The sequence below is a fragment of the Paramormyrops kingsleyae genome, chromosome 1, assembly GCF_048594095.1.
Source record: "Paramormyrops kingsleyae isolate MSU_618 chromosome 1, PKINGS_0.4, whole genome shotgun sequence".
In the NCBI taxonomy this organism is placed as follows: Eukaryota; Metazoa; Chordata; class Actinopteri; order Osteoglossiformes; family Mormyridae; genus Paramormyrops; species Paramormyrops kingsleyae.
This window is the reverse complement of record NC_132797.1, coordinates 2801553-2823765: the sequence shown is the minus strand read 5'-3', so window position 1 is coordinate 2823765 and position 22213 is coordinate 2801553. Positions and strand designations below refer to the sequence as shown.

General features: G+C 52.6%; 1 protein-coding gene across 3 annotated transcripts in view; it reads left to right on the top strand.

Moving 5' to 3' along the window:
• LOC111851229 (reelin) overlaps nt 1-22213 on the top strand; it is an 87685-nt gene that overhangs the window by 22117 nt on the left and 43355 nt on the right. For all 3 annotated transcript variants that reach the window (XM_023825938.2, XM_023825937.2, XM_072715087.1), the window contains exons 3-4: nt 8732-8867; nt 19882-19952. In XM_023825938.2, the coding sequence (XP_023681706.2) occupies nt 8732-8867; nt 19882-19952 (207 nt within the window). The remainder of the gene's footprint in view (nt 1-8731; nt 8868-19881; nt 19953-22213) is intronic.

Below are 22213 nucleotides of genomic sequence, written 5' to 3'. Positions count from 1 at the left end.
GCCGAGGTGGAGAGGCTGTATGTGCCGTGATGGAGAGGCTGTATGTGCCGTGATGGAGAGGCTGTATGTGCCGTGATGGAGAGGCTGTATGTGCCGAGGTGGAGAGGCTGTATGTGCCGTGATGGAGAGGCTGTATGTGCCGAGATGGAGAGGCTGTATGTGCCGTGATGGAGAGGCTGTATGTGCCGTGATGGAGAGGCTGTATGTGCCGAGGTGGAGAGGCTGTATGTGCCGTGATGGAGAGGCTGTATGTGCCGTGATGGAGAGGCTGTATGTGCCGTGATGGAGAGGCTGTATGTGCCGAGGTGGAGAGGCTGTATGTGCCGTGATGGAGAGGCTGTATGTGCCGTGATGGAGAGGCTGTATGTGCTCTTCCTGCCAGTCAGACTTCATACACTTTGAAGCTTTGATCTGCGTGGCTCCTGCGTCTGGCTCAGCCTTTTAATGGCTTGCCTGCATACGCCTGCATACGCCTGCACACACACACACACACACAAGCTCCACACACAGATCTGGACATCCGCCCACGCACACACGCCTGCAGCCACACACGCCTGCACACGCACACATGCTCACAGCCAACTCAGCTCACACGCGGGCAGGCGGCACTATAGAAACCGGGTTTGTCGGGTCCTGGATGGCTGGCCGCCCCCAGATTAACCGCCTCTTCCTCTCTGATCGCCACCGTGTCGCCCCGTGTTGGCGCCGAGTGGCCGGCACAGATTGCCGAGTGTTGACTCAGGCTCCGGCACACGGCAGCTTGCCCCACCCCACCCCCACCCCCAAAGCCCCAGGACCCAAACAGGTGGCTGGGCATTTGTCTGCTCTCGCGGTCCAGCAGGCCAGCCGGGCCGCGTTTCATCGGCCCCGGGGCACGGGCCTCCCTTTGGGCTCGTCCCGCCGCGCCACGCTGCCCCCCTCCCCCGTAACGGCCCCTCTCTCACCCTCGCCCTGGCTGGCATCGCTCCGCCCTTCCACTCGGCATCTCGCCACATGTGGGTGCATGTTCAGGTCCGCAGGGAGGCAGGAGACACCTTACTGGGGAGAGCGGCCAGCCAGATCGGGGGTGTAAGGAGAGGGGGAGGCCTGTAGCAAGAGGAGAAAGAGAGGGAGAGAGAGAGGGAGGGGAGGAAGAGAGTGGGAGTGATATCAAGAGAAGGAGAGGAGAGAGAGGGAGAGAGATGGGGAAAAGCGGAGGAGGAGAGAAGGAGGGGATAACAAGGAGAGGAGAGAGGGAGATAAAGGGAGGTGGAGGGGGAGAGGGAGAGACTGGGGAAGAGGGAGAGAGAGGGAGGGTTACTGAAAGAAAGAGAGGGGAGAGAGGGGGAAGGAGTTATTTGAGGAGAGAGTGTGCTGTGCTGCGCGGTCCAGCTGAATCCATGGGGTGTCAGTGTGTTCTGCTCCTGTGACTTCGCCTTGCAGGCGGAAACCGCCGCTCCGATCTGCGGCTTTGACGGCGCACCGCGGCGTTGGCTGTGTCCTCTAGGGCGGGGGCAGCGAGCGTAGCGATTAACACCCCCCCACCCGCCGCCATCCCAGCTGCCACGGCGGTTATTTCTGTGACTTCAGCTCGACTCTCCTCCATTTCGGTCTGCTCGCGCCCCTGCCGCTGTGACCTGGGAGAGCCCTCAGGTCAGACGACTCTTGCTGGGCCCCAGAAGGCCCTGGGCCCCTCTGTGACTGGGGAGGCAAAATGGGAAGAAGTCAAACTGCATCCATAAATCAAAAAGCCACACAATTAGCTGGGAGTCGCGGCAGATTAAAAGTCAAATTAGCCCAACGTTGCCAGTGGAGGCGTATGGACACCCGCCCCTGTGGCTTCTTGCAAGGGACTAGTAGGTGGGTTAATGGTGACAAGATCTGTCCTGAGAGAAAGGGATAAACTATTCTACTCCCATCCCCACCACCCTGCCTGTCATTGTTGAGATGACAGTGTTTCTTGCCCTGTCACAGGAATGTAGCCTTAACCAAGCCAGTCATGTGGCCCTAGGCTTTCAGGCTCTGTCCCTTCCAGCTCCTTCTATCCTATGAATCACTCATTTGCTCTTAAGTCATCTTGCCATCTAGCTGCCTGTGGTTTGCAGAGTCACGGGCAGGTCGCTGATAATCGGCAGACGCAGCTCGTTTTGATGACCTACTGACCTCTGTATTCGCAGGTCATGGTACGTTCTGAAAGAGAAGCACCCTGTGCCATTGGCTGGCTGCTGGTACGTCCAGAGAGGCGCTCTGTGCCATTGGCCGACTGTTGGTGCGTTCTGAGAAGAACTCTGTGCCATCGGCCGACTGTTGGTACGTTCTGAGAAGCGCTCTGTGTCATCGGCCGACTGTTGGTACGTTCTGAGAAGCGCTCTGTGCCATCGGCCGACTGTTGGTGCGTTCTGAGAAGCGCTCTGTGTCATCGGCCGACTGTTGGTACGTTCTGAGAAGCGCTCTGTGCCATCGGCCGACTGTTGGTGCGTTCTGAGAAGCTCTCTGTGCCATCGGCCGACTGTTGGTGTGTTCTGAGAAGCTCTCTGTGCCATTGGCCGACTGTTGGTGTGTTCTGAGAAGCTCTCTGTGCCATTGGCCGACTGTTGGTACGTTCTGAGAAGCGCTCTGTGTCATCGGCTGACTGTTGGTACGTTCTGAGAAGCGCTCTGTATCATTGGCCGACTGTTGGTACGTTCTGAGAAGCGCTCTGTGTCATTGGCCGACTGTTGGACTCCTGAATCCCACTCAGTCAAGTTGATCATGTTGCAGCTTCTGCCCCCCCCCTCCTCCAAAAGCCACAGGCTCACTGCAGCCCAGAGTAAGCAAAACTCCATATCTTGGTGCAGAGGTATATACTGGGGCGGAGCACTGGCCCCAGATGAAAGTTGATTGACTGACTCCTCTGTCACTCACTGATTTAAAGCATATCACTGGCTGATGATAAGGTTGGCCCCTCTGAATGAATGATGCCTCCTTATCTAATGCCCCCCACCATAAAGGAATCCTAGAATAGCCCTGGCATTGGAGCCTCCTCTCTGTTTTCCCAGCACTCCGGCCTGCGGGGTCGTGGATGATGGATGTGATAGATGAATAAGGGCATTCTTGGTTTGGGATGCCGGTTTTCCTGTCCGCAGGAAGCATGCACACGCACACACACACACACGCGCACGCACACACGCACACACACGCGCACACACACACACGCACACACACACACGCACACGCACACACACACACGCGCGCACAGACAATAACTACAGGTGCCTTTTAACTCCGCCGTCCTGCCCCCTCTCTCACTCCCGCTTCCTGGGATGGGTCCTGCAGCGCTGGTTGCCCTGGACCCCGGTCACACCACACAGGCACTGGCAGGCCTCTCCATGGGCATCACCACACAGATTCCTCCTGGCACGGCAACAGAGGTCTCCCGGCGTCACCACAGCGATGCCTCTCTGTTGCCATGGCGAGGTGATTGACGGGTGCTGTGACCGCTCCTTGGGCGGCGGGTCTCTCAAAACGAATCGGCCGGGAGACGGGCGGGTGCCCACTCCGGGGCAGATGGGTCAGTTTGCTGCTGACACCTCGCTTCCCTTCTGGAAACTTCTCAGCGACATCAATCTGCAGCTGGCCTGTTAGATTTGGTGTTTTTTTAGCTCATTCTTTGGGCCAAAGCGGTTTCCAGTTTAGTGTTTATACAGACTGATGGCTTCCTGGATGGCAGAGTGGCTCATTGGGCAGGACTTAGCCTCACTCCTCCGAGGTTGAGCGTTCTTGCCCCTGTGTGGCGTCTGCATGTTCTCCCCATGTTTGTGCGGGTTGCTGTTGGCGGTCCAGCATCCTCCTGTAAAGCATGTGCTTAGGCTGACTGACATGTGTTAATTTCCCACAGTGTGTTATTGTGTTTATGTTTGTGTACTGCAGCTGACTGTCTGGGTGTCCCTTGTCTACTGTCCCTTTCTTACAGTGACCCAGTACTGTCTAACCATTAAGGAGGTGTATATATCGTATTTCACCAGAGTATGAAAGTAATTGCACGGTGGATTCCGGTTTGTGTTTGCAGACTTTAAAGGGGTTGGGGTTACTCTCGTCCCTTGTTGTTTTGCTGTTTTTCTTGCTCATTGCTGATTAAAATCTACAGGCTCTGGTATTATTCTCCCCCCCCCCCTCCCCCCCATATGAATCACCCCTGGTGTGCTGTGGAGTTCGGGGGTGATTAACATGCGTGCCACATTGTCCTGATGAGGGCCCTGTCAGAGCACTGGGGTGTGACGGACAACCCCCAGCCCCCACCAGCGTGACTCCCCCATCCCCACCCCCGCCACTCGTTTCAGGCCCCGCTGGCTAGTTTGGTTCGGTTCCCAGTTCCCACCATGAGCAGTCAGATCCCATCATTTCCAGAAAGTTCTTGTGGGGACAGGGGGTCAAGGGTACGGTGGTGTTGCCACGCACGACCCCACTTGTCCATCTGTGGCTCAAACTCTGCCCTCTACGGCAAGCAAGCGGGCGCCGCCCCCACACCGATCTGCGGCGACACGCAGGCCGCTTGGACGAACACGCCAATGCAGTGAAGAAGGTGGGCCGCCTCACGCCGTAAACGAACTTGCCATTGCCACATCCTTCCCAGAGATTCACGTCCGCCCTGCCCCCCCGCTGGCACTGCTCCCCGGAGCCATGGACACTCAGATTTCTGTAAATCCGAACTGTCTGAGTTACACAGGGTTTGTGTCACTAATGCGAAACGGCGACACATTCACCTGTAAGGAAATTTACATTTCACCTTCTCATTTATTTAATATTTATTCTTTAGTAGGTATTCCAAATATAGTTTTGGCTTATGTTTTTTGCTGTGCGGTACATAGCGGTGGCGTTGATGGCTGTATCCTAGGCGTCCGATAGCACCTGTGCGGTACATGGCGCTGGTGTAGATGGTCTGCCATTGGATTCAGTGAGCCTCCCTGAAGGTTTAGCTCACTGGATGATCTAACGCCGTATGGTGTGGGGCCGGGAGGTGGAGATGGAGATGGGCTGTGCTGGTATGAGCGGGCGCGACCCCAGGCCCATCTGTCATGCTAAGGAGAGCAGACCCCATCCCTGGGACGCTTCCTCTGGAAGATCTGCCCGGGGATTGGTGGGACAGCCTAAATGTATAAATGTGTTTACAGGATGAGGGGCTGGGAGGGGTGGTCTGTCTGCCTGGACTCCCGGTATCTGAGCGCCTGGCACGCCCCCTACGGGGCAGCATGGGCGTTGCACTGAGCATACCATCAGTTTTGGCGAGGGGCAAGACTGCGTGGATATGTAAAGGACAAAGGGTGTGGAAAAGAGCCACAGCAGTCAGGCTGAGCAGTCACTCACATGGGGGCGCTATCGAGTCCCTCTTTGTACCTGCCACCCCCAGCCTCTCCCAGGCACCCCTGTTATTTATCACCCCATCATGCACTCACCCGTAGTTTACAGCCACTTACATGCTCGGCCAGACCATAATCACGGCTAATAGAAAACCAGCTCGCAGCCGACGCCTTGGTGTCCGTGTGAATCACCCGGGGGCCCCTCCCCTCCCCACCCCTGCCCCTCCCATACTTCTTTCTTCTCCCCCTATTTCCCGGCTGCCATTGAGAGCATTGGCATTCATAACTTGGGGGGGGGGGGGCAGTTTGCAGGATTGCCCCTGAGAGCCGCTCGGTGGGAGTGAGGGGGTCTCCATCGCGTGTCATTAATCACATGGGACAGCTGACAAGTGGCCGATCTCCATATGAAATGGGGGGGGGGGTTTAGGGGACGTCCAAGAGGGGGGACATTTCAGGTTTGTGTTTGCTGCCGCTTCTTTGGCTCGCTGAAGGCTTCTGCGTCTGAGATAAACATGGCCGACGCTGTGTGGCCTATGGATGAGCCTGCAAACACCAGCGGTGGCGGATCACTGAGGTGAGAAGCAGACACTTCTGATTGGATGATAATTTAGCGACCCCCCAACCCCCCCCCCCCCCCCCCAACCAAGCGTCGGTGTGCTCTGCATGTCTGTTCACTCCCCAGCCTGTAATGTCGCTCTTTCATATCTCAAATTGATGAAATAGCTTGTCTTAGGATGTAAATCACATTGAGGTTGATGTTGTTGTCTTTTCTCGAATATGAGAGGAACGTTCAGAACCTGAAAGATTGCCGTAAACCTCAGGAGAGCCAGGAAGCTCCTGTACAGCGGTTGTCTCCACGCAGCCCTCTTGCTGGCTCTCGCTCTCTTTGTCTCCCTGTCACAGCGGGACCTGACTTGTGCTTTTGGAATTTCCCGGTGGCTCCTTGCTGCACCTGCAGGTGCCACCCCTCCGTACGGATGCCTCACACAGAGTCGCCTTGGCGACGGGGATCTGGCAGCGGCCTGACACGCCTCAAACGCATGCATTGCTGCATGCTGGCGTCCGCATTGTCTGCTCCGCCGTGGCCCGCATGTCTGCTTTATAGATGCGAGTGGATCGCTAGCTCGAGTGCCCGTGGAGGAACATGGGCTTCGCCAGATTACACAGGAATGGGTTCGGGATGCATTAGCAGGGGGCTTAGCATCGGGCCGCTACCTGAATGCACCGTAATTGCATAGCAGGGCGGCGCGGTACAATTGGCCCTTAATTGGCCCTGTGATGACCATGCAGATATTAATATACATGAGGGCCACTCTCCACCGTGCAGGAGGGACGTTTTACTGGCCCCTTATTGAATAGGGTGACCTTTTTGTGTGCTTACCATGTGTGTGCGCTGTGCGCATGTGTGCTGTACGTGTGTGTGTGTGTGTGTGTGTGTGTGTGTGTGTGTGTGTGTGTGTGTGTGCTTGCATGTGTTTACATGGGGGCTGCACGCGTGTGACTGCGTGTATGCACATGTGCTGTGTGTGCACAGAGGACGTGACAAGCCGTCTGGTCACCATCCGCGTTTGAATTATGGGCAAATTATGGAACTCCATCTGCAGCCAATCTGGGGGTGGCAGTGTGTGTGTGTGTGTGTGTGTGTGTGGGGGGGGTTATCTGCACACTCCACAGCCGGACGGATTTATCCAGGGGGCTGAACAAAAGGGAAATCTCTCCCGAGGATGTAACACCCAGCTCTGGGTAAAGATTGGAGCAGAACTCTTATCATGCATTAACGTGCACACAGACGCACTTTCACACACACACACACACACACACACACACAGGCTGGTCGTTAGCACCTGGAGCACAGTGGCCGTACAGCTATTACATAATCACACCCCATTCATCACCCCCCTGCCCCCACAGCCATCTGCCACAGCACCTCTAACAGCCCCAACACTCTTAACGTGTTCATATTAAAACAAATATGGCCACAAGGTGACAGGCCATTAAAAAATCAGCAACCTATGCAGCTTTTAAACATCCTTTGGGAGGTCATATTCTGCCCAGGACCTTCTACTGAACATTATGGACTGAGCGAACTCCACATCAGTGTGTCACCAGGTGTCGCTCTCATCTACTTTTCATTCTATGTGGAGTTTTCCTCTTTTCCTTTGAAGCTCAGTATCTATTCCTTTACTGTATCTTCCGTTCTGCAGTTTGGAAATTTCTGTGCATCAGTGATCCAGCGTAACTTTTGCGTTTCTTTAAGCTGAACTTGCTGTCCATTTTTGAAGCCACATGTTTCACTGGAATGTTTTCCTCGAGGGCACAGTTAAATGACACACTGGGTAATGATACTGTACATTAGGGTATGACGTTATTGGGAATGACATGTTGGAAATGGCACACTTGGGAATGACATGCTTGGGAGTGACACACTGGGAATGACATTCTGGGAATTATATGCTGGGAATAACAGTGGGAATGACATACTTGAGAACAACATGCTGGGAATGACACAGTGGGGAATGACACTGGGAATGGCATGCAGAAGAATGACACACTGGGAATCTCACACAAGGAGTGGTATCCTGAGGATAACATGCTGGGAATGACATAGTTGGGACTGACACACTGCGAACGACACTCTGGGAATGGCACAACTGGGAATAACACACTGGAAACAACACTCTGGGAATAGCATACTTGGAAATGACACAATGGGAATGGCCCACTTCAGAATGACACTCTGGGAAAAGGACACTTGGGAATGACATGCTTGAGAGTCATACACTGGGAATGATATTCTGGGAATTATACTGGGAGTAACAGTGGAAATTACATACTTATTAACAACATGCTGGGAATGACACAACTGGGAATGAAACACTGGGAACAGCACACTTGGGAATAACACACTGGGAACGACACTGAGGGAATAGCAGACTTGCTGGGAATGACACACTAGGAGTGGTACCCTGACAATAGCATGCTGGGAATGACACACTGGGAACAATACACTGTGAATGACACTTTGGGAATAGCAGACTTGGGAATGACACACTGGGAATGGCCCGCTTCAGAATGGCACACTGGGAATGACACTCAGGGAAAAGGACACTTGGGAATGACATGCTTGAGAGTGATACACTGGGAATAGCACACTTGGGAATGACATGCTTGAGAGTGATATTCTGGGAATTATGCTGGGAATAGCAGACTTGGTAACGACATGCTGGGAATGACACACTAGGAGTGGTACCCTGACAATAGCATGCTGGGAATGACACCCTGGGAATAGCAGACTTGGGAATGACATGCTGGGAATGGCACACTGAGAATGACACTCTGGGAACAGCACTCTGGGAATGGCGCACTTGTGAACGACACACTGAGAATGACATTCTTCTTCCCCGCCCATCTCGTAGGGGTGGTCCCGGAGCACCAGTTCGGCACCCAGTTCGTGTGCAGCGTGGTGGCGTCCCATGTTAGCCACACCCCCTCCACCAGCTTTAGCTTCATGTGGATTGCCCCCCCACCGGGTACTGGCTGCGTCAACTTTCTGTGAGTGCCACCGTCTGCCCGCCTGCTTACATGTATATGAGCGCACATGTCCGTTATTGCTTGTGCACGTCTATGAGTGCATGTGTCTGTGAGTGTGCATGTCCATGAGTGTCTGTGAATATGTTGGTGCATGTCTGTGAGTGCACGTGTCCTTGAGCACACATGTCCATGAGTGTGTGTGTGTGCGTGTGTCTATGAGTGCATGTGTCTGTGAGTGTGCGTGTCTGTGGGTGTGTGTGACTATGAGCATGCATGAGTGCGTGTGTCTGTGAGTGCTTGTTTGTGTGTGCGCACGTGTCTGTGAACGCATGTGTCTGTGAGTGTGCAAGATCCTTACCCCTTGTCTTGAATTTGCAGCGCTGACCATGGCTGTTGAAGCTCTTTCTCCAGCTCTCCCTCTCCTGTTCTTTTTCCATCCCTCTCTCTCTTTTTCTCTCCATCTTTTTTCTCTCTTTCCATCTATTCCTCCTCAACTCTGATTTACAGCCACATGGCAACAAATCTGTCAAAATGTATTGGGGGGAGGGGGGGAGTTTTTCAATAACCCAGGCAGCTGAAAGTCAAAGTCACTCGGACTGGCCAACCGGTGCGAATACTCTGGCCTGGGCCTGCCCAACTTCTGATGGGCAGCACATGGTGGGCAGAGCATCACTCTAACTGGGTGTGACTGGAGATAAACAGACCACCAGAGAACAGAGGAAGGGCATAACCTTCCTGTAATGGCCACTTACTGTCCTGCGGTCCAGCAGGCTTTTCCTTATCCAATTTTTTTGTAATTGCAGGAACAAGTTGTTGTTAGCCATTGTGTCCTAAATGGGCATCTATGCCAGAGACAGCGGTGACCTGGCCCAGCACAGGGGAGCCTCTTTCGCTAACAGAGCGAGGGCGGTGAGGTGTGACCTCCCCGTACGCCCCATCTCTGCCCGTCCCATCTGCAGGTGTCAGCGATGGACTCTGCTCCAGGCGCTCCTCCAAACCAGAGCCTCAGTTCAGTCTGGGCCGACCGAGGCCTGGGTGTGTACATAAGTAAGAGTCCAGCACAGCATGTAGGCATGCTGTGTTTAGCAGCAGGCAAGCTCCAGGCTTTCAAGGGAGGCCTACATGGGGCTCCAGCTTGTCTTGGTCCTCAACCATGGACTGCCCTTCCTGTGGTTTGCCGGTCTCGGCCTGACCTAGGTGAGAGCCCACCCTCCCCTAGGCCCACTGATTCCACCCACTGGCCATCCCCCCTCCCAAGGTGCCTCTGACCTCCTGTGTCCACCATATAAATAATAAGGAATCAGCAGATATCACAGTGTTTTTACGCAGCGTTTCTGATCACACCTCTGCTGGCCATGAATCCCAGTTTCTTGCCTTACAGAATGAACAAGGACAAGAAAGGAAGTTAATACACAACTCAAATCCCGTTCCTGTGTAATGACGGGCCAGCCAGACACCTCATGCAATGATGGAGTAGATTGGCACTCTCCGAAATCCACAATGATCCAGACATTTGTCTTCCTGCGCCGTCTGTACGCCTGATCCATGCCCTCGCAGAAGGCTGTGATTGTTACCCATGTGGAAAAGGCTGTGTGCGACTCAGAGCCTTTGGTCGCTTCTCATTTCAGCGTCTGCCTGAGCTGCTCCATGCGTGATGTGGTACCTCGGCCTCAACAGCTCTCCTCAAAGTCATTTTTAGGTGGGTTTTATGGTCCCAAGTAGATCCGGCTGATTAAAGTGCAGGGAGGCGTAGCAAAATTATGGGTGTGGGTGGAGAAGATGGACCTGAGGATATCCGACTCAGATTACTTCCGTACTTTTTATGCTGAAACTTCTAACCATTAACTGTGGGCTTGTTGTCCTCTAAGTCTCTTGATGGACAGACCCATCAGGATGCTGAATCTGAGCCTGAATCCAGCACAGATCCAGTGTGGTTGTGATGTATTGTAGTTAGCCTTGTGACCTGCGGGGGGCAGTGTTGAGTTTATGGTTTATAACAGTTAGAGTGACAGGTGCTGCTGGCTGAATGGAAAACCTGTTTGTCCTGCAGTCGTGGGGAGTCCGGCACTGTCCGGGTGACTCAACTGGGCCTCTGCGTAATCAAAACCTAGTGTTTTCGTCAGTGAGGGTGCCCCCTGCTGGCACCCTTCATGCCTCTCTGGCCTCTTACAGGGCCTTGATGTGTTTCTGCTTTTCATCTAGGTCCATAGCCTGCAGACACTCGCGAGAGTGTGTGTGTGTGTGTGTGTGTGTGTGTGTGTGTGAATGGAAGCAGGAACATATTTTACTTCCTTATTTTCTCTCGCTGGTTCCCACTGTGCCCCCCTGGCACACACCACTTTAATTACAGCTTGCTTGTGCGTGTTTGTATGTCCCTAAGGGCTCCTGGGGGAGGCAGGGGAGGAGTGGCAGGAGGTAGCAGGGAGGGGGGGTGCAACCTGCAGCTTCCCTAACCCCGACCTCCTCGCAGACGTGCCTGCCGATCGGGGGCAAGCGGGAAGATTCAATTAGCCAGCGAACGGCGGAGACATTCATTTCGTTACTCCGTAATTGAAAATGGAACGCTGCTATGGCTATAATTACCGCCGCCGCAGATCCCAGCACCATCTGCTCGCAGCAGAGCCCGCGCAGCGACGGCGAGGCCCCAGGGGAGTCTGCAGGGGGCGCTGTTTCACACAGGCATCAGGAAATGGGAATGCACTGGGATACGACAGGGATACACTGGGATAGGACGGGGATGCGCTGGGATAGGACGGGGATGCACTGGGATGGGATGGGAATGCAATGGGATAGGACAGGGATGCACTGGGATAGGACGGGGATGCACTGGGATGGGATGGGAATGCACTGGGATAGGACGGGGATGCACTGGGATGGGATGGGAATGCACTGGGATAGGACGGGGATGCACTGGGATAGGATGGGGATGCAATGGGATAGGACAGGGATGCACTGGGATAGGACGGGGATGCACTGGGATAGGACGGGGATGCACTGGGATAGGATGGGGATGAAGAATAATCTGGTGGATTCACACGGGCTTTCAAGGATAAGGGCTTATTGATTTTTTTTTTACTCTATGCTTTCCTATATATTTTGTGGAGATAATTACGGTAAATTGTCTTGTGCAAGGACACTAAAGCAGCTCTCTTTCTCCTAATTGACCTTGCAACCATCTGGACATAAGTTGCTTCTTAACTAGAATGGATTCCGCCAATAGATGTTTTATACAGACACACACCGCTTACTGATTATTCTTAATTGCTGCCTAATTGATGGGATGTTTCATAGCTTCCAGAATTGCTTTTTTTTCTTTTACAGCAAAGTTTGACCTCAGAAGTTCTTGTCTCACAAAATAAAGTTTGAGTGGCACATGGACCTCGCAAAGTAATAAAACAAAAAGCAGGTCCTCTTTAAATATTTATCTCACGAGAAGTTTGAAACTGAAAGAAAATCATACGAAATGAAAACAATATTCTTTCGCCAGATCTCATAAAGTGCTTCTCCTGGTACGCCACTCTGTCTCTCTCTCTCTCTCTGCGGTTCTGATTAATCATCGGACCGCTGGCTTTTCCTCCATCTTCTAGTTTCTGTGTTAAAGGGTGTGGATGAGTTGTAAAAACCTCTCTGCTCTGTCGCTTTCGGTTCCGTTGCCGGCTGTTTAGTGTCTGGAACCCGAGTCTGGCTACTGGGGAGTCCCATACCACACGCCGCACACGCTCAGAAGCCGAGAGCGGGAGGATGCCTCTCTCCCCTGCTCAGATTTCCACTCGGTGACCCTGAGTCTTGGCGGTGGTTGTGTCGTTCTCTCTGTCTTTTATGGCTGTGTTACAGAGATATACACATGTTTCTTCCAGTTTAAGGCATACTTTGATTTGATCATTTGTCCATGGGCTTGCAGACTCCCCTCTGATGGCAATTTAAATTTTCGTGGAACAGTTTTATGGTAGAGGCATCAATAGCTTGACACACTTATGGGTTTCAGGGCCAGCCCCCCCCCCCCCACACACATCACAAAGGCAATTTTTAGGGCATGACCAGGCTGAAGGACACCTTATCTCTCTGTGCAAAGATTGTTTTTAACCACGGCTGTCTCTTCAGTTCTTTAAGGTCACCGTATTGCGGATCCCTGAGGCTATAAACTAGCATCCTCTGGTAGTAGCTTTTCAAAATGTTTAAAATTGAATCTCAACAAATAATGTCCTGAAATGCTGAAGGGTGTCTGCATTTCAGCTACCTGAAGCTGATTTGTTATTTTTGATGACGCCTCTTAATTATCTAGAAGGTACTGCAGTTGGCTACATTGGGCCTAAGTGTCCGTTTCCCGTAATGCATTGTGACGGTTCTGACAGTGACCGTGCGCCAGCTGTCCCTGTAGGGCACACAGACACCAAAGGCATAAACAACAGGAGGGGTATTTGGGAAGGAGGGGTGGGGGTTGTGACCATTAGCATTTAAAAAGGTCCCGTTATTGCATAAGACTCCTAGGAAGAACATTCACATCTGAAGGCTGCATTTGCACCGTGTTCTTCAGTAATTAACGGACCTTCCACGAGGGCGGCTCATTGGACCGTCGGTCACCCAGCGGTCATCATGGTGCCCCCATCCTATCTAGCAGGGGCTCTGTCAGTGGGTGCTGCTCCGGGCTGACAGATAACCCTCGTTTTGCCATTTTCAGACACCCATGTTATCATATGTTCCGGAATGGCAGCTGTCATTGCAGTTTCTTCTGCATGAAGCGTTACGGAGTTACATGCAGGGTAACCGCAGCACTGAAATGATTGAATTTGACTAACAGCACATCGGGGTTAAAAAAGGACTTGTGTAACAGATCAGCCTTGCTGCTGCCTCAAATCACAACCTTATTGATTAAGCTGTTAGTTATCAAAGTGAATGAGTTTTATGGCATGTCCCAACTGGGGCCTTTCCTGAGCTGGGGCTAACAGACCCATCATTGGCTAATGGTGCCCAGGTCCTGTGGGGGAAGGCTCAACACATCTCTGTGTGGCGTGTGAAGATTCTGGAAGGTTATGAGCTGACACCAGTGCCCCATATCCAAAAGAAAAGCCCCTTCCTCTGCTCGCAGCTCCCAGGAAGAAAATGTTAGGAAAATCACACAGGATAAACATTTTTGGATGCTGCCCTGATTAGACTCCTGTCATGGCAGCTGCTGCTTGGTGGAGGAGATTAATCAAGCAATTAGACAGTGTTATTTTACGGGGAGGGGGGCACACAGCGATTGGTAGTGGTCCCTCTTGTAATTCAACGTATTAATCATGATTTTATTCGGGCTGAGTAAGCTGTGAGTAGTAAATGGGTTTTTAATTGGGATCTAAAGTGAAAGAGATGGCTGGGATGTGGCTCGGTGGAGATGCCTGGGATGCGGCTTAGTAGAGATTGCTGGGATGTGGCTCAGTGGAGATTGCTGGGATGTGGCCCCATTGAGGTGGTTGGGATGCCACCTAGTGGGAATGTCTGGGATGTGGCTCAGTAGAGATGGCTGGGATGTGGCTCAGTGGAGATGGCTGTGATATGGCTCAGTGGAGATGGCTGGGATGTGGCCCAGTAGAGATGGCTGGGATGTGTCTCAGTGGAGATGGCTTGGATACTGCTTAGTGGAGATTGCTGGGATGTAGCTCAGTAGAGATGGCTTGGATACTGCTTAGTGGAGATTGCTGGGATGTAGCTCAGTAGAGATGGCTGGGATGTGGCCCAGTAGAGATGGCTGGGATGTGGCCCAGTAGAGATGGCTGGGATGTGGCTCAGTGGAGATGGCTTGGATGTGGCTCTGTGGAGATGGCTTGGATGTGGCTCTGTGGAGATGGCCAGAATGTCACTCATTGTGTGTGTGTGTGTGTGTGTGTGAGAGAGAGAGAATTAAGTTTATATTACATTGTGGGGACCAAATGGCAGCGACACACTAATCTCCCACATCTGACATGGATGTGTGGGGTGTGAGTTTGTCTTCATATTGACCCCGCCCCTGCATATTTCACCGACTCACACCCCCAACCTGTTAAGGTGTGGGTTCCCAAGTAGAGAGGGCCAACACTTTATAGGGTTAATGGTTTATTCTGACTGTGTCTCTGGCACGTTCAGTGTGGACTTGCTATCTGCTGGATCCGTGCGGAGAGGGCAGAGGCGGCAGGCTGGCCCCCGTTTAGTAAATATTTAAGCACCTTGTTCCTCCATGACCCCCCTCTTCATTACACACATGTTTTATTCATAAATACCAAATCCAGATTAGTCTTTAATCACTTCTGAAATATGGATGTAATTACCAGGTTTTTTTTGCCTCTCATGCGCCCCCCCATCCCTTTTAATCGTCGCACAGGAGGTACTTACAGATTAATGATGGCCGCCTTCATTATTTATGTGGCGAGATGAATGTTTAAATGCCTTGATACTCGTAAAACCTGCGGGTGGGAGGGTTGGGGGGTGGCTGGCGGGGGGGTTGGGGGGCTTCACACACCGGGTGCTTTAATTAAATTTGCACGGTGCCTCGGATGCAGCTTTTATGCTGATGTTTGCTGACAACAAGTGGAGCTGTATGAGTGTATTTCTCTCTGCTTTCTGAACAGCCACCCTGGGCCAGGAATGAAACCGTCCCGCGTTCAGCACAGGGAGGAGCTCAGATCATGCATCTTATCACCGTTTTTAATTTATAGTTTTTCGATTCACCTGTATTTTGGGAGCGATGCCTTTCACGCAAACCCAAGCTTGAAAATACTCACACCACGCTCCACATTCTGCCACGTAAAACTAATCTAAACGACGCATTTTTAAATTGAAAACCTCGGGGACAGAAAGGAGGGATGGAGCGCTGTCGGCGTTCGCTGTCGCCGTTCGCTGTCGCCGTTCGCTGTCCGTAATGTGGCTGTCGCCTGGACACAGAAGGTGATTATTCCACACGTCCTGTAATTAGCACCATGCCACTGAGGATCTGGGCGTTCGTCCTGCGACAGTCTGGGCCTGAGCAATGGTAAGAAAAAAATGGTGTTAAAGGGCTGGGATCTTTACGCTCCCTGCCATCTTTGGCTCACCTGAAAGTCTCTGTGCCGTTGTGTAACCCGAAGTGAAACATGCAGAACATTCCCCCAAACCCCCAGAAACTCAACTGATGCATCTGATACATTACCCATCATGCATTTAGGCATCCAGAAGCCATTTACAGATTGGTTATGGGTTATTAGTGGGGTGGTACTGCGCCCCCACCTGGCCGGGTAAGGCACTGCAGGTGGCTGTCCTCCAAGCATAATGAGCCCGACTCGTTGCTGCTTTAATGAGCGACTCTGAACAGCAGATGGCTGCCTGTAATATTCATCCGTGATGCACTGTGAATATTTTACGCTCCGCCTGTAGCTATGGAGCCCCATTCCGCCTCCGCCATGCTGCTCCGTCATTTAAAGCCCCAAAAGCAGGCAGGCGCCTGCAGCTCAGCTCACGTTTAACTTTATGTCGGGGGGGTGAATTTAGGGGGGCGCGTTGCTGTTTATCACCATAACGGTACCTGCCAGTGACACCCCATTAAAATCGATAAGGCCCCCAGATGAACATTATGAGACCTTGGAAACGGGGGGGGGGGGGGGGAGGCTGTTCATCTGGACGCTGTGTTTGAGTGGTGGGGGCCGCTTCGGTGGGGCTCATGCCCCCTCTCCTCACCACCCTGTTTGCGCTTTGCTCCGGTGCTGGTGTCTCATTTTCGTGTTCTGTCCCAGATGCTTGGGAGTCGGGGGGGGCGGGGGGGGGGGGTTATGAGGGACGGCACAGGTGCCTGTATTTGTTGTAAAATTGCTTGAGGAGATTAATGTGTTTGTAAGACAGAGAGTGAAACCCTTCCCCACCCTCCCACCACACCTACATAAATACTGGGGGCACATTACCCTATGTCCCTGACAGGGGGGGGGTCACACAGCCCTCTCAGTGCTCCCCACATTACGCATATGCGTAAATAGTCTGTCTGATTCTGCTTCATTATTCATGCATGTCATTCGACTTGTCCACATGGCCTTGTTTTCCTGCCTCAGTTGCAGGGGGGCTAAAATTGAGAATGGCTGGGGCGGGGGGGGGGTCTGAACTAAATATTCTACGGAACATTCTGGTGCCCCCCTCCCCCACCTTGTAAGCTTGTACATTGATACGGCAAATGGGAAGTGTTGATGCACATTCAGTCGATTCTGTCTTGGAATGATGATTATATTTGTGTTGATTATTACCCTATAACTGTGCATCTAGGAGGGAACTGCAGCCATGACAGCCTCATTACAGCTTCCCAGTGGTTTTCCTCCGCCCCTCCATTCATAAAAACATCATCCATCCCCAACCCAGGGGTTACGGCTTAGCGGGCATAACGAGCTGGCGAGACGTAGATGACCGTGCTCCGAAAGCTACTGACCTCCTCACTGGCTCGTAAACGCCCTTGTTTGCTGTTGCCATGGTAATATTTAGAAAGGTTCATTGTCCTGGTCATTGGCGAACTGAAATAAGTAATTTTTCTCCGTTCTCCTTTATTTGGGTTCATGGTACAGCATAAGAGGTGTAACTAAATCCGTCAGGTTGCTGAGAAACCAGTTTATCATCCCATCATAACGGGTTATTGCATAACCTCATGTTCTGTTGCAGTTTATACCAGCCACAGGATATATTTTTTGGGAACTGGGTCCACTCCAGCCCCACCATCGAAAGGGTGGGATTTAAATGGTAAAGCGTGGCTGTGAGGTGAGAATCAGGAAGGTGGGACAGGGACAGAGGGAGGAATACTAATCTTCAGGACTGGTTTGTTGTACTGTTACTAAACTGGGCACAGTGGTGCAGTGGTGAACACTGTCGCCTCACAGTTTGAGTGTCTGCCATGGCTTCACAAGTGTGGAGTTTGCAGGTTCTCCCCGTGTCATCATGGAGTTTCCTCCAGGTTCTCTGGTTTCCCTCCACAGGCCAAAAACATGCTGAGGCTAACTGGAGTTACAAGGTTGTCCGTAGGTGTGAGTGGTGTCTGAATGAATGGTGTGTATGTCCCCTGCGATGGGGATGGTGCCCCATCCTGGGTGGTTCCCCACATTGTCCCCTTCGATGGGGATGGTGCCCCATCCTGGGTGGTTCCCTGCCTTGTGCCCTGCGATGGGTTGGTGCCCCATCCTGGGTGGTTCCCCGCCTTGTGCCCTGCGATGGGTTGGTGCCCCATCCTGGGTGGTTCCCCGCCTTGTGCCCTGCGATGGGTTGGTGCCCCATCCTGGGTGGTTCCCCGCATTGTGCCCTGCGATGGGTTGGTGCCCCATCCTGGGTGGTTCCCCACATTGTCCCCTTCGATGGGGTTGGTGCCCCATCCTGGGTGGTTCCCCGTCTTGTGCCCTGCGATGGGTTGGTGCCCCATCCTGGGTGGTTCCCCGCCTTGTGCCCTGCGATGGATTGGTGCCCCATCCTGGGTGGTTCCCCGCATTATGTCCTGCGATGGGTTGGTGCCCCATCCTGGGTGGTTCCCCACATTGTGCCCTGCGATGGGTTGGTGCCCCATCCTGGGTGGTTCCCTGCTTTGTGCCCTATTGCCTCCAGGGTAGGCTGCAAACCCCCCTCCAATCCTGAATAGGACAAACAGTTACAGAAGATAGATGAATGGATGGGTAAAGTAGGGATGCGTGTTTGGCAGCATAGATGGAAACTTGATGAGTCTGAGTTCCTGGTGCTGCCTTGTGTGTGTATGCGTGCCTGTTTTCTGAACATTTCCCTGAAAAGTTTCCCAGATGACTGTTAAATTCCATAAAACAAATCCGGAAGAAGCTGCCCAGGGAATCACAATGTCCAAACATCTTTTTTCTTTGTTTTTGAGTTAAAGTGAGACCCAGCGTTGTATGTGTGTGTGTGTGCGTGTGCGTGTGCGTGCATGAGTGTGTGTTTTTTTGGTTTATGGGTGTTTTTACTCTCCAGTGAATCTGTCCCACACACTGTAGAGGTGTGAATCGTGAGCGAATGCTTTTTCTAGTTTTATATTTTTTTTAACTTGTCTTTACTTCATTTCCCAGATTTCCCAGTAGCCGTGTGGGGCATGATACACAAATGTTTGTGCACATGTGTATGACAGCAAAGAGTCTTGGATCTTGAACCCCATCGTGTCTAAAGCCAGGAAGGGCTGTTCTCGCCTGTTCCCTGCTTTCTGAAGCCCTCCCCACTCTTGCTAGTCTGCTGCCCCTTTCCTGTAATACCCTCTGTCTGAACTCCGCCTGAAGTCTTCCAGACTCGAGGGCCTGGGTGACGTCGCGTCTGCAGAGGGGGTCGGGGGGGGGGGGGGGGCTTTCCCCCAGGTCCCTGCAGCTGTTACAGCAGGACGGGATGCAGCCAAAACAGGACACGCACCCTGACTCAAACACAGATGGAAATTTGTAACAAGCAAAAAGTTTTTGCACTTTTATTTTTATTTTCTAAGCGATTTCAGTTTTAATGTTTGTCTCGTTGTGATATCATATGTTGCCAAACTGCATAAAAATACCAGCAAACACAACCACATATTAATGTTTTTGATGAATATTTCTATCTTGATTAGGATTTCAGTGATCTTCTGATCTTCTCTGTAAATATTCGGTATATCGCCTCAGTAGAGTTCCTTCAGGTTACAAGCCTCCTGGGCCAGAGTAAAACTTATTAATCATCTTGAAATCATCGTCTTGACTCATTTTGCAGAGCTTTTGATATTTTCCACACCAGCTTTGTCGATACACCTGAACTTCTCCTCCTCCTCTCTCCTCTCCTCTCCTCCTGTGGTGGAATCCTATCCCTCCTCCTCTCTCCTCTCCTCTCCTCCTCTCCTCTCCTCTCCTCTCCTCTTCTTTTGCTGTTTCTTTGTCCAGATACAGCAGCATCCGTCCCATGCTGATTTTTTTTCCTCTCACAGCACATTAAGTGACATCTGCTGCATTAGCCTCCAGTTTTGGTGGAAGGCTTCTAAGGGTCTTGCTGTAGGTTGATGTTGATCTCTCTGTCTCTCTCTCTCTGTCACCCTCTCTCCTGCTCCCTCTTTCCCTCTGTTCCTCCTGGTCTTTCCTAGGGTTACTGCTACATATCGAGGACAGATCCTCTTCAAGGACGCTTTGGCCCAGCAGCTATGCGAGCAAGGAGGTGAGGCGCTTGTCTTCTGTGGATTGCCAATAGGGGCTGGGACCCAGCTGGTCATCTCCATGCCTTCATCCCGGACTATGTGCTTTGGTTACATGTGTTTAATATCACCAAAGCAGTCATTGCCCATAAAAATGCTGTGATTTGAATATTTATCTCTTTTGGCTAAAGATAAATTTTACACGGTTATTTGCTTGTATTATCCTTGATACTAAACAGATGAACAGAAAGCAAATATCCCCTTGAGGAAAAGCCTGTCTGTTTCCAAAATGTTTTTGTAACCTTAGCGACTGATTCACCCAAGACGCACTGCAGACTTTGCCTGGAGTACAAGTACTTTATATGACGGCTGTGTGCCATGAGAGGGTGCCTTTCCGAAGCACAGTCCTGTGCTCATTACCATGGGCGCAGCAGGGGCACGGATACCCCGGCAGATTCAGGGGGCCCAGCACTTTACAGGGGCCCCACCCAGGGGCGCAGTAGGGGCACGGATACCCCGGCAGATTCAGGGGCCCCAGCACTTTACAGGGGCCCCACCCAGGGGCGCAGTAGGGGCACGGATACCCCGGCAGATTCAGGGGGCCCAGCACTTTACAGGGGCTCCACCCAGGGGTGCAGTAGGGGCACGGATACCCCGGCAGATTCAGGGGGCCCAGCACTTTACAGGGCCCCTACCCAGGGGCGCAGTAGGGGCACGGATACCCCGGCAGATTCAGGGGGCCCAGCACTTTACAGGGGCCCCACCCAGGGGTGCAGTAGGGGCACGGATACCCTGGCAGATTCAGGGGGCCCAGCACTTTACAGGGGCCCTACCCAGGGGTGCAGTAGGGGCACGGATACCCCGGCAGATTCAGGGGGCCCAGCACTTTACAAGGGGCTCCACCCAGGGGTGCAGTAGGGGCACGGATACCCCGGCAGATTCAGGGGGCCCAGCACTTTACAGGGCCCCTACCCAGGGGCGCAGTAGGGGCACGGATACCCCGGCAGATTCAGGGGGCCCAGCACTTTACAGGGGCCCCACCCAGGGGTGCAGTAGGGGCACGGATACCCTGGCAGATTCAGGGGGCCCAGCACTTTACAGGGGCCCTACCCAGGGGTGCAGTAGGGGCACGGATACCCCGGCAGATTCAGGGGGCCCAGCACTTTACAAGGGCCCTTGAATATGCTATATTATATGCCAGATGGTGGTGAAGGGGTTGGGGGGGTTGGGGGGATGTGGTTACATTTTGCCAGGGGGCCCTGAATTCATAGCAACACCCCCTGCTCATTTGCCTAGGAGGGGAAAGGGCATTGTAGATTAGGGGGAGAAATGGGTGGATCCTATAGCCCCTATCTAGAAGGTGAAAGAGGTGGAGCCTTAAGCCCATACCTTATAAACCAGCAGGAGAAAAGGGTGGAGCCTTAAGGTCCTAACTTATACATAGGTTGGAGAAAGGGGTGGAGCCTTAAGGTCCTAACTTATACATAGGTTGGAGAAAGGGGTGGAGCCTTATGGGGCAGAACTCCACTCCCACTGATAGGAAGCTTGAAGCCTAGAATCCTTTGTAAAGGGAGGGGCAAAAAGGGCCGAGAGGGGGGGGTGCTCTTCAGCTCTGGGGCTGTGGCTGGGGCAGAATTGCATGGTAGCCATGTTCTGGGTTGTGATGCGGGGACACAGCTTTTGTCTCCTCTGAGAGGCCCAGGATGGGAGGAAGAGCAGGGTGCGAATGTTAGAGTGGGTGGAGAGTGGAGAGCGATGGGAAGCGACAGCACGAGTAAGAGAGCAAAGCGGAGGGCAGCGGAGCTGTAAATCCTTGGCGGCGGTGATGAGAGCGCCCCCCCCCCCCCCTCCAGCGGATGCAGGACCAAGAGCGGAGAGCGGAGTCGGCGTTAATGAGAAATGCGAAGGCCGTAAATCGGCGGAGTGGCAGTAGCAGCAGGGAAGATCAAACACCATAAAAAATGTACGTGTGCTGGGGTGGGGGTCTTATCGGCGGACTGATTCCTGGACGGCGGATAATATGTCACTTATTGTTGTGGTGGAATGCTGTCAAGGAATTTAAATTACAAATGAGGTGATGCTGTGCTGTGAGTGAAACAGCCAGGAAAGTCGTAGGGGGGCCGGGGGCGGGGGGAGTGGGATTAGGGATATCAGTGTGCACACGCTGCACCAGCTCTGTGGCTGCCGTGTGTGTGTGTGTGTGTGTGTGTGTGTGTGTGTGTGCAAGTCTGCACATGGGAGGTGTAATCTGATGTCGACAGTCCTGACGCCACATAACTGCAGA